Source organism: Schistocerca americana, chromosome 3 (assembly GCF_021461395.2).
Source record: "Schistocerca americana isolate TAMUIC-IGC-003095 chromosome 3, iqSchAmer2.1, whole genome shotgun sequence".
In the NCBI taxonomy this organism is placed as follows: Eukaryota; Metazoa; Arthropoda; class Insecta; order Orthoptera; family Acrididae; genus Schistocerca; species Schistocerca americana.
The window spans coordinates 779,962,473-779,976,662 of NC_060121.1; the positions used below are offsets into that span (position 1 = coordinate 779,962,473).

General features: G+C 41.7%; 1 protein-coding gene across 2 annotated transcripts in view; it reads left to right on the plus strand.

The window, feature by feature from the left end:
- Positions 1-14,190, plus strand: part of LOC124605808 (laccase-6-like) — a 422,826-nt gene that overhangs the window by 175,153 nt on the left and 233,483 nt on the right. For both annotated transcript variants that reach the window (XM_047137715.1, XM_047137716.1), the window contains exon 2: positions 10,261-10,360. In XM_047137715.1, the coding sequence (XP_046993671.1) occupies positions 10,261-10,360 (100 nt within the window). The remainder of the gene's footprint in view (positions 1-10,260; positions 10,361-14,190) is intronic.

Consider the following 14,190-nt stretch of genomic DNA (forward strand, 5'->3'; position numbering starts at 1 on the left):
ACTTCAAAAAGTGAGCGCTATATAATGCAAGAAACTCGGAAGACTCACTAAGAAGTCTGCACTTGTAAATCAGGAACGCCTGTGTTAACAGATTTTTGTAAGCAGTTGAAAAGGGGCTTTTCTTTCTGGATCAGCCTGTAGAATCGCGGTGTTGTGGATCGCTATGTGGCTGCGCTGCTCACCGGCAACAACACCACTCGCTCGGAACAGGGGAGCAATTTGCAACCAGGGATCGTGTGACGGTGACGAAGGCAGTATGACAACATTCGTTCTCCCCGGAGTCGTCACAAACGCATGCGTCCATCACGATGCTGGACTCATAACCGGGACTCGTCTAAAAATACTTCAAGGTGCCACTCCTGTAGTCGCTGTTGTTGAAAGCACCATTGTCGGCGCGCCTCTCTCTGCTGCTGCCTCATGGGAACCCACAAATTGTCTACGTGGGCATAGTCTGCTGTGCTCCAGATGGCCCGCGCTATCTGTGTGGATACGTGATTTGCTGCAAACAAATCCATTTCCTGACTCTTGGTAGCAGATGTGGCTGTATGAACCTGCACGGCCGAGGGAGTAACACGTCTGTCCTCTCGGGCGCTAGTCGTATGGGGCTACAGAATTCCTACATCACGTCGACTAAGGCGCCTCTGAATCCGCCGGCTTCGAGTGTGGTGCAGCTGAACCCCTGGAGTCAGACCAAACAAATATTGCTCCTAAAGTCCTTCGAGCTACGTCCATTGTCTACAGAAAGCGTCCTTTTGTTTCCCAGTGCAAACGAAATGATTTGTTAAGCGGAAATTTACGTGCCCATTCCATAGAGCGGTCCCGAGTTAAACTACTGCGATATTAGTTTTATCAGTGCGTTTTAACAGCAGAACACGTAGACTAATCAGTGGACCAGCAACGACTTGTAACTTCTTGGGTTTCTTGTTGTGTATTGTAAACTAAACTGGTTTCCTATTCTTAACTTCGTTTGTGTCTGTATTGTGATCCTATACAGTCAAAGTTACGTGATCACTTGGACGCTGTCTGACAAAAAGAGTCGCCGAATTCAAATCAAACTGCATAACTGTATTCTAATTATCTTTTACCAGCAATGATCAGAAAATGTAGAACTGTCGTTAGAGAAGCTATTGTAAGTAGGCTGTTTAGGTTTTTATGTTGGTAACGCCATGTAGCGCTCCATATGAAAATCACTGGCTGTGCTGTGCGCAGTCTGTGGCTGGTTTGCATTGTTGTTGGCTATTGTAGTGTTGGGCAGTTGGCTGTTCACAGCGCGTAGCGTTGCGCAGTTGGAGGTGAGCCACCAGCAGTGATGGATGTGGGGAGAGAGATGGCAGAGTTTTGAGAGCGGATGATCTGGACGTGTGTCCATCAGGGAGAGTAAATTTGTAAGACTGGATGTCATGAACTGATATATATATTATGACTTTTGAACAATATTAAGGTAAATACATTGTTTGTTCTCTATCAAAATCTTTCATTTGCTAACTATGCCTATCAGTAGTTAGTGCCTTCAGTAGTTAGAATCTTTTATTTAGCTGGCAGTAATGGCGCTCGCTGTATTGCAGTAGTTTGAGTAACGAAGATTTTTGTGAGGTAAGTGATTTGTTAAAGGTATAGGTTAATGTTAGTCAGGGCCATTCTTTTGTAGGGATTATTGAAAGTCAGATTTTGTTGCGCTAAAAAAATATTGTCAGTTTAGTGTTGATCAGAATAGGTAAAGAGCGAAATGCGAAATGTCTGAGTACGTTCAGTTGTGCTCAGCTGTTTGAAAATCAAATAATGTAAGAGGTTTACCAGCACAGTAATTCATTAATTTTTCTAAGGGGACGTTTCATACTATACTGTGCAACTCTGCATTGCATTGAATAGTGCTACGATGCATGACGTCACACTACGTGACTTTCAGTTCCAATACACAAAGCTAAGAGAGCAAAAATTCTTCATAAAATCACAAAACGAATTTTGAAAGAATAACTGTCCAAAATACTTCTATTCAAATGCCCTGTCAATTTACGTAAGCAAACTGACTAAATTAAATTCCAGACATTAAGGGGAGTTGGAACACCCTATCCCGGCAATGTTAAATTTAGTGACTTGGTTTCCCTGTATTTCAGTAACCACTGTAGCCATTGACATGAAAATTTTACAGGACACTAAACTATATGTTCTGAGTCTACTGATCTACAATAATTGCATTTCAGCCACTGCTTTCGGGAGTACAATTTTTGAATTACATGGTTCAAATTTTGTGTAAAATTTGAATACTCTACTAGAAGTGGTTTCTGAGATTTAGGGAAAAATAGAACAGAAAATGTAAATTTTCAGGAACGGCTTCTAAAGTTTCAAAAGACTGTAACTCACTTAATACATGCTTAATTTTTTTTATTTTTAATCATTCAGAAGCACCCTACACCATACTGTAATCATCCTCTTGATCTTTCTCCAAGTTTTTTCTTCTTTCTGGACTCCTTAGTGGCCAACTGTGCTGCATACTCTGCTTTATCAATGCGAATCTTGTCCATCCGTTCAAGTTCTCCCATGCAGTTTGCTCCAGAATTAATTCCCATATGCTGTAGCACTTTCACCGTACCAATGTTATCATCATTAAAAGCAATAACAGCATCACTGACCCACCACTTTAGTGTCTTCATTCCAAAACAAACATTTTTTGGTAAGCGAGTCCATATGAGATTATTGAAGGACTCATTGGGATTTTGAGCCTGACCATGCAGACACTTCTTCAGTAATTCAGAATTTGCCAGATCTCTGTAAATAGGTTTTATGATATCCATGACTACTGCTGGATGGAATGTTTATGGCTGTATGAACTGTTTGAGTACTGGGCATTGCGGTAATTGCACCATGAATCAGGTCCAGTATTTCATTGTCTGTAACTTCACACGCCACATGTTGAATACAATATTTCCCTTTATCCGAAAATCTATTGGCATGAAAGCCACATTTCTTAAAGACACTTCGTTTTGGCATCATACTCTACTTTTTGAGAGATTTACCAATCTATTCATCACTTTTCCTCAAAAACGTTAGCACTTCGACATGCAACGCGTGTTTATATTATGAAACGATACGGTACTGTTTTTGACACTGCTATCAAAAATGGCTCTGAGCACTATGGGACTTAACATCTGTGGTCATCAGTCCCCTAGAACTAATTAAACCTAACTAACCTATGGACATCACACACATCCATGCCCGAGGCAGGATTCGAACCTGCGATCGTAGCAGTCGCGCGGTTCCGGACTGCGCGCCTAGAACCGCTAGACACTGCTATCAATACAAACATGTAATTTAACCTTTATAACACAGCAATCCACAGCCTTATATATAAAAAATTACCGATTTTATTAGGTCTTGAAGTAATACACGCAAAAATTTTAACATTTTCAACCGGTGTAGATAATATTTAAAAAATAAAATAACATACATCCCATGTGAGCTTGTAAGTCAAATATATCATTTTATTCGGAAAATTGCAAATTTTATAAGGAGATAAAAATCCGAAAATGTGGGAAAAAATATTCTTCCGTTCGAACTCCCCTTAAACGTTGCAGAAGTGAATGCAAACTGGACTTGATAAATTTTCATGGCTTACGTGTGGCAATGGGAACTCGTTACTGCTCTAAAGTGGTGAAAATTAAGACAGCGCAACAGCAAACCAGCCAAAGAAAAAAAACAAAAAAAAAAAAACCTTGCGCAGTGCAGTCCTTGGACTTGCAACTATGCTATGCAGATCATGCTTCAGTTTTAACCACTGTCCTTCGCGAAGTGCAATGCTGCGACACACATTTACAAAACAAAATTTTCGTGAGGAGAAGGTGGTTGAGAGGTGTCTTATTAAGTGATTGAACGAGGCTAGCATTCAAAGTTATATTGTGGATAATGAAAGTCATTCCCTGACAATTACAATTATCTTCACAAAAATCACTTCTTATTAAAAACATGACTCTGCCATGGAATTCATTAATAAAATGGTACAAGGTTGGTGCATCTATAGCTCTAAGGACTAGCCGGGTGAGCAGGTGACTTCGTTTAATCATTTCTAAACAATCAGGCTGACTAATCCATGTTGTTGTTGTTGTTGTGGTCTTCACTCCTGAGACTGGTTTGATGCAGCTCTCCATGCTACTCTATCCTGTGCAAGCTTCTTCATCTCCCAGTACCCACCGCAACCTACATCATTCTGAATCTGCTTAGTGTATTCATCTCTTGGTCTCGCTCTACGATTTTTACCCTCCACGCTGCCCTCCAATACTGAATTGATGATCCCTTGATGCCTCAGAACATGTCCTACCAACTGATCCCTTCTTCTAGTCAAGTTGTGCCACAAACTTCTCTTCTCCCCAATCCTATTCAATACTTCCTCGTTAGTTATGTGATCTTCCCATCTAATCTTCAGCATTCTTCTGTAGCACCACATTTCAAAAGCTTCTATTCTCTTCTTGTCCATACTATTTATCGTCCATATTTCACTTCCATACAAGGCTACACTCCATACAAATACTTTAAAAGAAGGACTTCCTGACACTTAAATCTATACTCGATGTTAACAAATTTCTCTTCTTCAGAAACGCTTTCCTTGCCATTGCCAGTCTACATTTTATATCCTCTCTACTTCGAGCATCATCAGTTATTTTGCTCCCCAAATAGCAAAACTCCTTTACTACTTTAAGTGTATCATTTCCTAATCTCATTCCCTCAGCATCACCCGACTTAATTCGACTACATTCCATTATCCTCGTTTTGCTTTTGTTGATGTTCATCTTATATCCTCCTTTCAAGACACTATCCATTCCATTCAACTACTCTTCCAAGTCCTTTGCAGTCTCTGACAGAATTACAATGTCATCGGCGAACCTCAAGGTTTTTATTTCTTCTCCATGAATTTTAATACCTACTCCGAACTTTTCTTTTGTTTCCTTTGTTGCTTGCTCAATATACAGATTGAATAACATCGGGGATAGGGTACAACCCTGTCTCACTCCCTTCCCAACCACCGCCTCCCTTCCATGCCCCTCGATTCTTATAACTGCCATATGGTTTCTGTACAAATTGTAAATAGCCTTTCGCTCCCTGTATTTTACCTCTGCCACCTTCAGACTTTGAAAGAGAGTACTCCAGTCAACATTGTCCAAAGCTTTCTCTAAGTCACAAATGCTAGAAACGTAGGTTTGCCCTTCCTTAATCTAGCTTCTAAGATGAGTCGTAGGGTCAGTATTGCCTCACGTGTTCCAACATTTCTACGGAATCGAAACTGATCTTCCCCGAGGTCGGCTTCTACTAGTTTCTCCATTCGTCTGTAAAGAATTCGCGTTAGTATTTTGCAGCTGTGGGTTATTAAACTGATTGTTCGGTAATTTTCACATCTGTCAACATCTGCTTTCTTTGGGAGTGGAATTATTATATTCTTCTTGAAGTCTGAGGATATTTCGCCTGTTTCATACATCTTGCTCACCAGATGGTAGAGTTTTGTCAGGACTAGCTCTCCCAAGGCCATCAGTAGTTCCAATGGAATGTTGTCTACTCCGGGGGCCTTGTTTCGACTCAGGTCTTTCAGTGCTCTGTCAAACTCTTCACGCGGTATCGTATCTCCCGTTTCAGCTTCATCTACATCCTCTTCCATTTCCATAATATTGTCCTCAAGTACATCGCCCTTGTATAGACCTTCTATATACTCCTTCCACCTTTCTGCTTTCCCTTCTTTGCTTAGAACTGGATTTCCATCTGAGCTCTTGATGTTCATGCAAGTGGTTCTCTTATTTTCAAAGGTCTCTTTAATCTTCCTGTAGGCAGTATCTATCGTACCCCTAGTGAGATAAGCCTCTACATCCTTACATTTGTCCTCTAGCCATCCCTGCTTAGCCATTTTGCACTTCCTGTCGATCTCATTTTTGAGACATTTGTATTCCTTTTTGCCTGCTTCATTTACTGTATTTTTATATTTTCTCCTTTCATCAATGAAATTCAATGTTTCTTCTGTTACCCAAGGATTTGTACTAGCCCTCGTCCTTTTACCTACTTGATCCTCTGCTGCCTTCACTACTTCATCCCTCAAAGCTACCCATTCTTCTTCTACTGTATTTTTCCCCCATTCCTGTCAATTGTTCCCTTATGCTCTCCATGAAACTCTGTACAACCTCTGGTTTAGTCAGTTTATCCAGGTCCCATCTCCTTAAATTCCCACCTTTTTGCAGTTTCTTCAGTTTTAATCTACAATTCATAACCAATAGATTGTGGTCAGAGTCCACATCTGCCCCTGGAAATGTCTTACAATTTAAAACCTGGTTCCTAAATCTCTGTCTTACCATTATATAATCTATCTGAAATCTGTCAGTATCTCCAGGCTGCTTCCATGTATACAGCCTTCTTTTATGATTCTTGAACCAAGTGTTAGCTATGATTAAGTTGTGCTCTGTGCAAAATTCTACCAGGCGGCTTCCTCTTTCATTTCTTAGCCCCAATCCATATTCACCTACTACGTATCCTTATCTCCCTTTTCCTATTATCGAATTCCAGTCACCCATGACTATTAAATTTTCGTCACCCTTTACTATCTGAATAATTTCTGTTATTTCATCATACATTTCTTCAATTTCTTCGTCATCTGCAGAGCTAGTTGGCATATAAACTTGTACTACTGTAGCAGGCGTGGGCTTCGTATCTATCTTGGCCACAATAATGCGTTCACTATGCTGTTTGTAGTAGCTTACCCGCACTCCTGTTTTTTTTATTCATTATTAAACCTACTCCTGCATTACCCCTATTTGATTTTGTGTTTATAACCCTGTATTCACCTGACCAGAAGTCTTGTTCCTCCTGCCACCGAACTTCACTAATTCCCACTATATCTAACTTTAACCTATCTATTTCCCCTTTTAAATTTTCTATACCAATAAAAAAAAATCACCCAAAATTAGCCGTTTTCAAAATCATCATGAATCAAGCGCGAGCGAGCAACTTCTCAAATCAGTCTTTATCAAATCACATTTCCAAAATTCAGCGTCCTCTGCGTTTGTATCTCTATGTTCTGCTGGTTATTTCGATACCATACAACAGCGTTAACCAATGGAAATAGAAACGAGCGTATGGCGTCAGTGGCCGGGAGTTCCCAATCGGGAAGTTCGGCCGCCAAGTGCAGGTCTTACTGAGTGCGACACCACATTGGGCGACTTGCGCGTCGACAATGGAGATGAAATCCTGATGACGAAGACAACATCCAGTCCCTGAGAGGAGAAAATCTCCCGACCCAGCCGGTAATCGAACCCGGGCCCCCGTGCGCGAGCGTTAACCAATATCCGACTCCCTCACATAACAATGAACGCTACTGGCAACTACAACCAAAGATCATATTGATAGTACTGAGAACCTTTGTGGCATAACACATAAACTATTGAAGACCTGTGTTTGGAAAAATATCCGGTATACATTTATAAAGCATGACACATAGAATAAAAATAGAGCTCACATCACTTTCATTGAATAACAAAAATAAGCTAGTAACCTTACAGACTGAGCTGGATGTTTTGCGGTAGCATTCAGCGTGGACCAAGACGGTGCTATCACTGCTGGGACACTGGTTATTCTTCGTATTTCACTGTCCCCGTTAACACACATCGATAAATCAGATATCGCACTACACTAATTGGGGACCGCGCCGCCGAACGGGCACGTGAAAAAAACCGATATAAGAATCATTTCGTTCGTAACGGGAAACAAACCGACACTTTCCGTCGACGCTGGGCGTCGCATGAAAGACGTGATTAGCAGTGCTTACGCTGACACCAGGAACACACTGCAAAAACGAAATTGCAAATGTCTGCCGAAACACCAGAGAAAACGCGCCTCACAATTGTTAGGAGGGATACCCTGTATATATCCAGGAAAGTACCGTAGAGTCTCGATTATCCGACCTAAACCGGCCGCGGCAAGGTCGGATAAGCGGGAAGGTCGGATAACACGGAAAATAATACAAAAAAACACAAAAATTAAACAAAAGTAGGCCAAGTGAGTTAAACATTTAATAAACTACAAATCAAATTAGACCGAATAGATATTTACTGTGTGAAGAAGTCAGTAATTGTCTTTTGTTTGCCTGCTGTTTGCCTTTTTTTTTTTTGCCGCTAAATCACGTAGTCTCTTAAGAAGTAAAACCTAGGTAGACGATGTTTCCTCCGGTTGCTCTACATATTTTAAAGCAGTTTCTAAGGCCTTGTGTCCTTCGTTGTGAGAAATCTTTGTAATTGAAACCAGTCTCGTCGCAGTTAAAAATTTGATCGTCTGTTAAGTTTTCCTTGTCCAATACCTTGTGGAGTTTATTACTAAACAATTGAACAGTTTCAAAATTTGCTGAAAGCTTTTCATCACAGACATTAAGTTGCCGAATTCCGTATTTTTCTTCCATCTATCGAGCCAGCCTATACTAGCTGTGAAATCAGGTTCACCTTCGTTTAGTTCGTTACGAAACTTTAAGGCTTTTTCCTGCAAAATAGGTCCCGACATGGGTACACCTTTATCTCTATGTTGAGTAAACCATAGGAACAAAGCTTCACTTACTTTTTCATAATCACGTTTCTTCATGGTTTTCCGATCTTCCAAAACAGCCGAGGTTGCTCGCTGAGAAACCACTTCTGAATTTCATTGCGGTTCCTTTTCCAGTCTCCAACTGTGGTTTTACCGACGTCATAATCTTGCGCCACTTTTAATAAAAGCCGGCCGCGGTGGTCTCGCGGTTCTAGGTGCTCAGTCCGGAGCCGCGCAACTGCTACGGTCGCAGGTTCGAATCCTGCCTCGGGCATGGATGTGTGTGATGTCCTTAGGTTAGTTATGTTTGAGTAGTTCTAAGTTGTAGGGGACTGATGACCACAGATGTTAAGTCCCATAGTGCTCAGAGCCATTTTTTAATAAAGTTACACCATTGTCTATTCTTTTTAAAGCTTCAAGTTTTTCCTCCTTTGAAACGACCACCTTTTTCCGTTTTGAAGCCATTGCCACAAATTTTTACAATAAGCAAAGTGCAACACGTCCACTCCACTACAGATCTAACATTAAGTTAGCACTGAGGAGTGAGGAGTAGCAGACGGCGACAATGAACTGAGTATCAACAGACAACACGTTAGTCACTGACTGACCTGTCTTGGGCTGGCGCACGGCCGGCGCGGCGAAAGGGTCGGATAACACAGAAGGTCGGATAACCGAAGATCGGATAATCGAGACTCTACTGTAAAACACTTTATAACAATTAGACGTCTGGTGTACGCCATTTTCGTGGTGGTGCAATTTTACTGACCAGCAACGCATTTCTTAAGCGATTTACGATAGTCACTCCAAGACGCGTTTGCATATTTTGTAGCAGTAACGTTGTTTTTGGATAAACTGGAGAGGAATTCTGCCTTATGTAAGACACCGTTTTATAGTTTCGTTTACACCCAGACCTGTTTCAGCATTGTTGTGCTAATTTCAGTGGGTTTATTTCTTTATTTCCTTTCTGTAAAATTGTTATTACCTGCTAACCTTTTGTGTAGGTTATATAAGCTTTTAATAAAGATGGCACGTTGAGCTGAAAACAGGGGCAATGAAAAGACTGCAATTATATGAACTTCTGGCACAAAATATTTACATTTATAAAAGGAGAGATTATTGTCAAATATTCTACATTAGTTTGTATACAGTACAGGGTTGAGATACATGAGCTGAGGCATTCTGTGTTGCTCGGTTATATGTATGATAGTTTAAGTTGTATTGTAAATTTGGAAATTAAGTGGTCATATACATTTGTCTACATTCTTAACATGAAGCTATTAGTTGTTTATGCTGGTAGCTTTAAATCTACTACACAGTCTGCAGCTTGGTATCTGCAAACGACAATTTTTTTTATTTTTCTGTTTATTTATCATTTCCGAGTGAAAATCTCTATACATCGGTTTATTTAGAGTGTTATTTACGATTTTTACGCTGTTTTTATTCACTCTGCTTGAATTTTCAAACATTAATCTGATTTATAATGTAAAAAAATTCTTTTGTAAAAGAAGAAGAAAAAAACACATTGCCCACGAAGGGTAACGACTTCTTTTAAGAAATATTCAGCGTTTGTGGACCCATGCATAAAGAAAACCAGTAATGCATTGCGTAGGACTGAGTACGTATACTAGTAATGAGACATTTACGCACAGAATTCGAGCGCTTTGATGCTATTCCGCTATTTAGACCTGTGACCTAACTGTTCTTCGTTCTTGTTCTTTGCAGACATCGAGTTCGCATCGTGCGAACGACCGTGCCACGAGCTGGACTGGCCGATGATCTGCAGGGTGAAGCTGACCGTTGAGGTGTACCAACCTCTTACAAGGTAAGCATTACGAGCCACTTCTCACACTTCTTTGAATTGCAAGTGTTTCAAAAATGTCTCCGTTCTGGACACAGCTCTCAGTTTAATTATAATGACGTCTGTCCCACGTTCTTACTTTTGGTAATCACCATTCGTAGTTTTATCTTCTTGAAACGTCTGGAACTTTATTATAGTACCTCTAAGGCGAAGAAATTTTGTGAATGAATGGAGGCCAAATTCCGATAGATACTCGTATATGGATTGACAAAGTTATCGAAAAACAGCATACATTTTGTTATTCGAGATATTTACCGCCTAAAATGATGAAAATGATGTACTTTGTGGGTAGTACGAGTCTCTCCATGGTTTATTATCAAGTGAAACTTTCTCATCGTGGGAGCCCTTCGTCGTTCTATACGGGACTACTCGAGCGAGTTTCCGTAGGGTGTGCTGCACGTCACCTGACGCGCAATGCCTACTGTCAAACTGACATAAATTAACTGTGCCATACTTAATTACTGAATGACATTCCGGAGCTTTACGATTAGTTCTCACCTACAACTTACAGCATATACGCCATTATCAGTACCAGTGACCAATGGTAGGCCGACGAGTTATTCTTTATAAGACTGCGCGCTCTATCGCGAAATATCTCACGATAGAAATATACTGGCATGTAATTTACTCTATTAGGGACCCCAAGTCTCTAGAGGAACGGAAGGTTCCAAATGATTGGAAAAGAGCACAGGTAGTTCCAGTTTTCAAGAAGGGTCGTCGAGCAGACGCGCAAAACTATAGACCTATATCTTTGACATCGATCTGTTGTAGAATTTTAGAACATGTTTTTTGCTCGCGTATCATGTCATTTCTGAAAACCCTGAATCTACTCTATAGGAATCATCATGGATTCCGGAAACAGCGATCGTGTGAGACCCAACTCGCTTTATTTGTTCATGAGACCCAGTAAATATTAGATACAGGCTCCCAGGTAGATGCCATTTTCCTTGACTTCCGGAACGCTTTCGATACAGTTCCGCACTGTCGCCTGATAAACAAAGTAAGAGCCTACGGAATATCAGACCAGCTGTGTGGCTGGATTGAAGAGTTTTTAGCAAACAGAACACAGCATGTTGTTCTCAATGGAGAGACGTCTACAGACGTTAAAGCAACCTCTGGCGTGCCACAGGGGAGTGTTATGGGACCATTGCTTTTCACAATATATATAAATGACCTAGTAGATAGTGTCGGAAGTTCCATGCGGCTTTTCGCGAATGATGCTGTAGTATACAGAGAAGTTGCAGCATTAGAAAATTGCAGCGAAATGCAGGAAGATCTGCAGCGGATAGGCGTTTGGTGCAGGGAGCGGCAACTGACCCTTAACACAGACAAATGAAATGTATTGCGAATGCATAGAAAGAAAGATCCATTGTTGTATGATTACATGATAGTGGAACAAACACTGGTAACAGTTACTTGTGTAAAATATCTGGGAGTATGCGTACGGAACGATTTGAAGTGGAATGATCATATAAAATTAATTGTTGGTAAGGCGGGTGCCAGGTTGAGATTCATTGGGAGAGTGCTTAGAAAATGTAGTCCATCAACAAAGGAGATGGCTTACAAAACACTCGTTCGACCTATACTTGAGTATTTCTGATCAGTGTAGGATCCGTACCAGGTCGGGTTGACGGAGGAGATAGAGAAGATCTAAAGAAGAGAGGCGCGTTTCGTCACAGGGTTATTTGGTAACCGTGATAGCGTTGCGGAGATGTTCAGCAAACTCAAGTGGCAGACACTGCAAGAGAGGCGCTCTGCATCGCAGTGTAGCTTGCTGTCCAGGTTTCGAGAGGGTGCGTTTCTGGATGAGGTAGCGAACATATTGCTTCCGCCTACTTATACCTCCCGAGGAGATCACGAATGTAAAATTAGAGAGATTCGAGCGCGCACGGAGGCTTTCCGGCAGTCGTTCTTCCCGCGAACCATACGCAACTGGAATAGGAAAGGGAGGTAATGACAGTGGCACGTAAAGTGCCCTCCGCCACACACGGTTGGGTGGCTTGCGGAGTATAAATGTAGATGTAGATGATGTAGATGTTCCAAGGACTCCTCCACTTCAGTTGTTCGATGTTAGCGCGCACTGTCATTCATAAAAATGAAGTCAGGACCGAATGCAGCCTGTAAAGACGCACATGGAGAGGAAGTACAGTGTCACATTAAAGTTGGCTGCATAGTGTGCTGTGTTCTAAGATTTGTAGGTCAGTGCGCCCACACAGTATTACGTCATCCAGATATTGTCCTCGGGACATGTTATAATGAGCAGCGTCAGGACAGTGCACTCTCATTGCTCGCTGATTGACACAACATTGTCTTCTCCCGTTCCTCCAAATGCTTGACGTTGCGGGGACAGCCCCATTTGGCGCTACAGTGGCAACATGCTCCAACACTTCCATTCATTTCCACTGAGTTAATATGTTACGTTGCTTTATCCATCTCGTCCTTAAGTTTTGCAGAGCATTGTACGATTCTTCAGTCGTTGGGAACATCGCTTGCTTAGCGCCGACACTTCAGTACTTTCGCACACAGCGCCTGTATTATGTTCTGATGCTCCTTGCTTGCAAATAACTATTCTATAAAAACGCATATCCTGGTAAAGTTTGTTGCCTGCCAAATGCAACGATTGAGAATGCAACTAAGAGGAAGAAAGGTTTCACAGTCAGCAGTGAGATGAGATGTCCAAAGTCACAAACCTGATGGCAACATTGGATACCACTGCACTTCACATGGCGTGTTGTTTCTGGAGGTGGCAAATAGTAGCTTCAGTTGGAAATGGCATACTTGAAGATTCATGCGGACTCTCCTCCTCGCCGAATGGCCATATCGAGGTTAGAGGCAATGTTACACGGTATTAGAGTGATGTACGTTGAGTGAGAGTACTTTTTCCCCCAGTGTGTTTATCTCCCTTGTGGAAACGTATCAAATTTAGACAGGCCAAGACTATGCCAAAGAACTTTGATGTTACTGCAACTGTATAAATTGTCGCGACAGGAAAAAATCAGCAAAAAAAATTGTCATGCCGATAGTGTCGTGTTCTCCAACAGTTTATTGAACGTAACTTCTTCTAAAACACAATAGCTGGCTGTACAATAGATGTAGACGTCCGTCGATCTAGCCGGAGATGTGGTTCCTCTCGGTCGGCTAGTACTTCGATGCGGTGCAGTACAGCGGCTCCGGCGATATCTTCTCGGCCACTCTGCTATAGCGGTTGCCATTAGCAGCGGACGAAGACTGGTCTGCCTTCGACCGGCCGGGCCTATATGGTGAGCTGGAGCCAATAGAAACTCGGCGTAGGAATCCGTGGCCGGATATGTCGCGGCGACCTCTGCAAGGAAAGGTTCCTATTAATCGACTGGAATCTTCGGCGTGTTTACCTGATGTCTTCGCCTGTTCGGCTGTTGGTTTGTTTCCCTCATAGCGTGGCTGTTATGCAGTGCTGCCTGCCATATAGGGGAACCCGATGGCAGACAGTATAGATAGTCCTCCTTTTATCATACCATTCATGAACAGAAGAAGAAAGAGGTGAAATTATAGTTGTATCCAAAGTACCCTCCTCCTTTCGGAGGACAGATGTAGTTCAACACACTTTGTACGCCAGATGAAAAAAAAAAAAAAATCTAGCACTGTAATCTATCAGCGACTAATAACGAACTGAGTCACAGGTTCACTTGAGAAGCGTAACTTATATGTTCAACATAGCAAAACGCGTTCTGAAAATATCAGAAGAGCTTGCGTATTCGTTCATACTGTTCGTGGCTAGTTTTACAGCGTGTGCCCGTGATGAATGCTAGAGACGG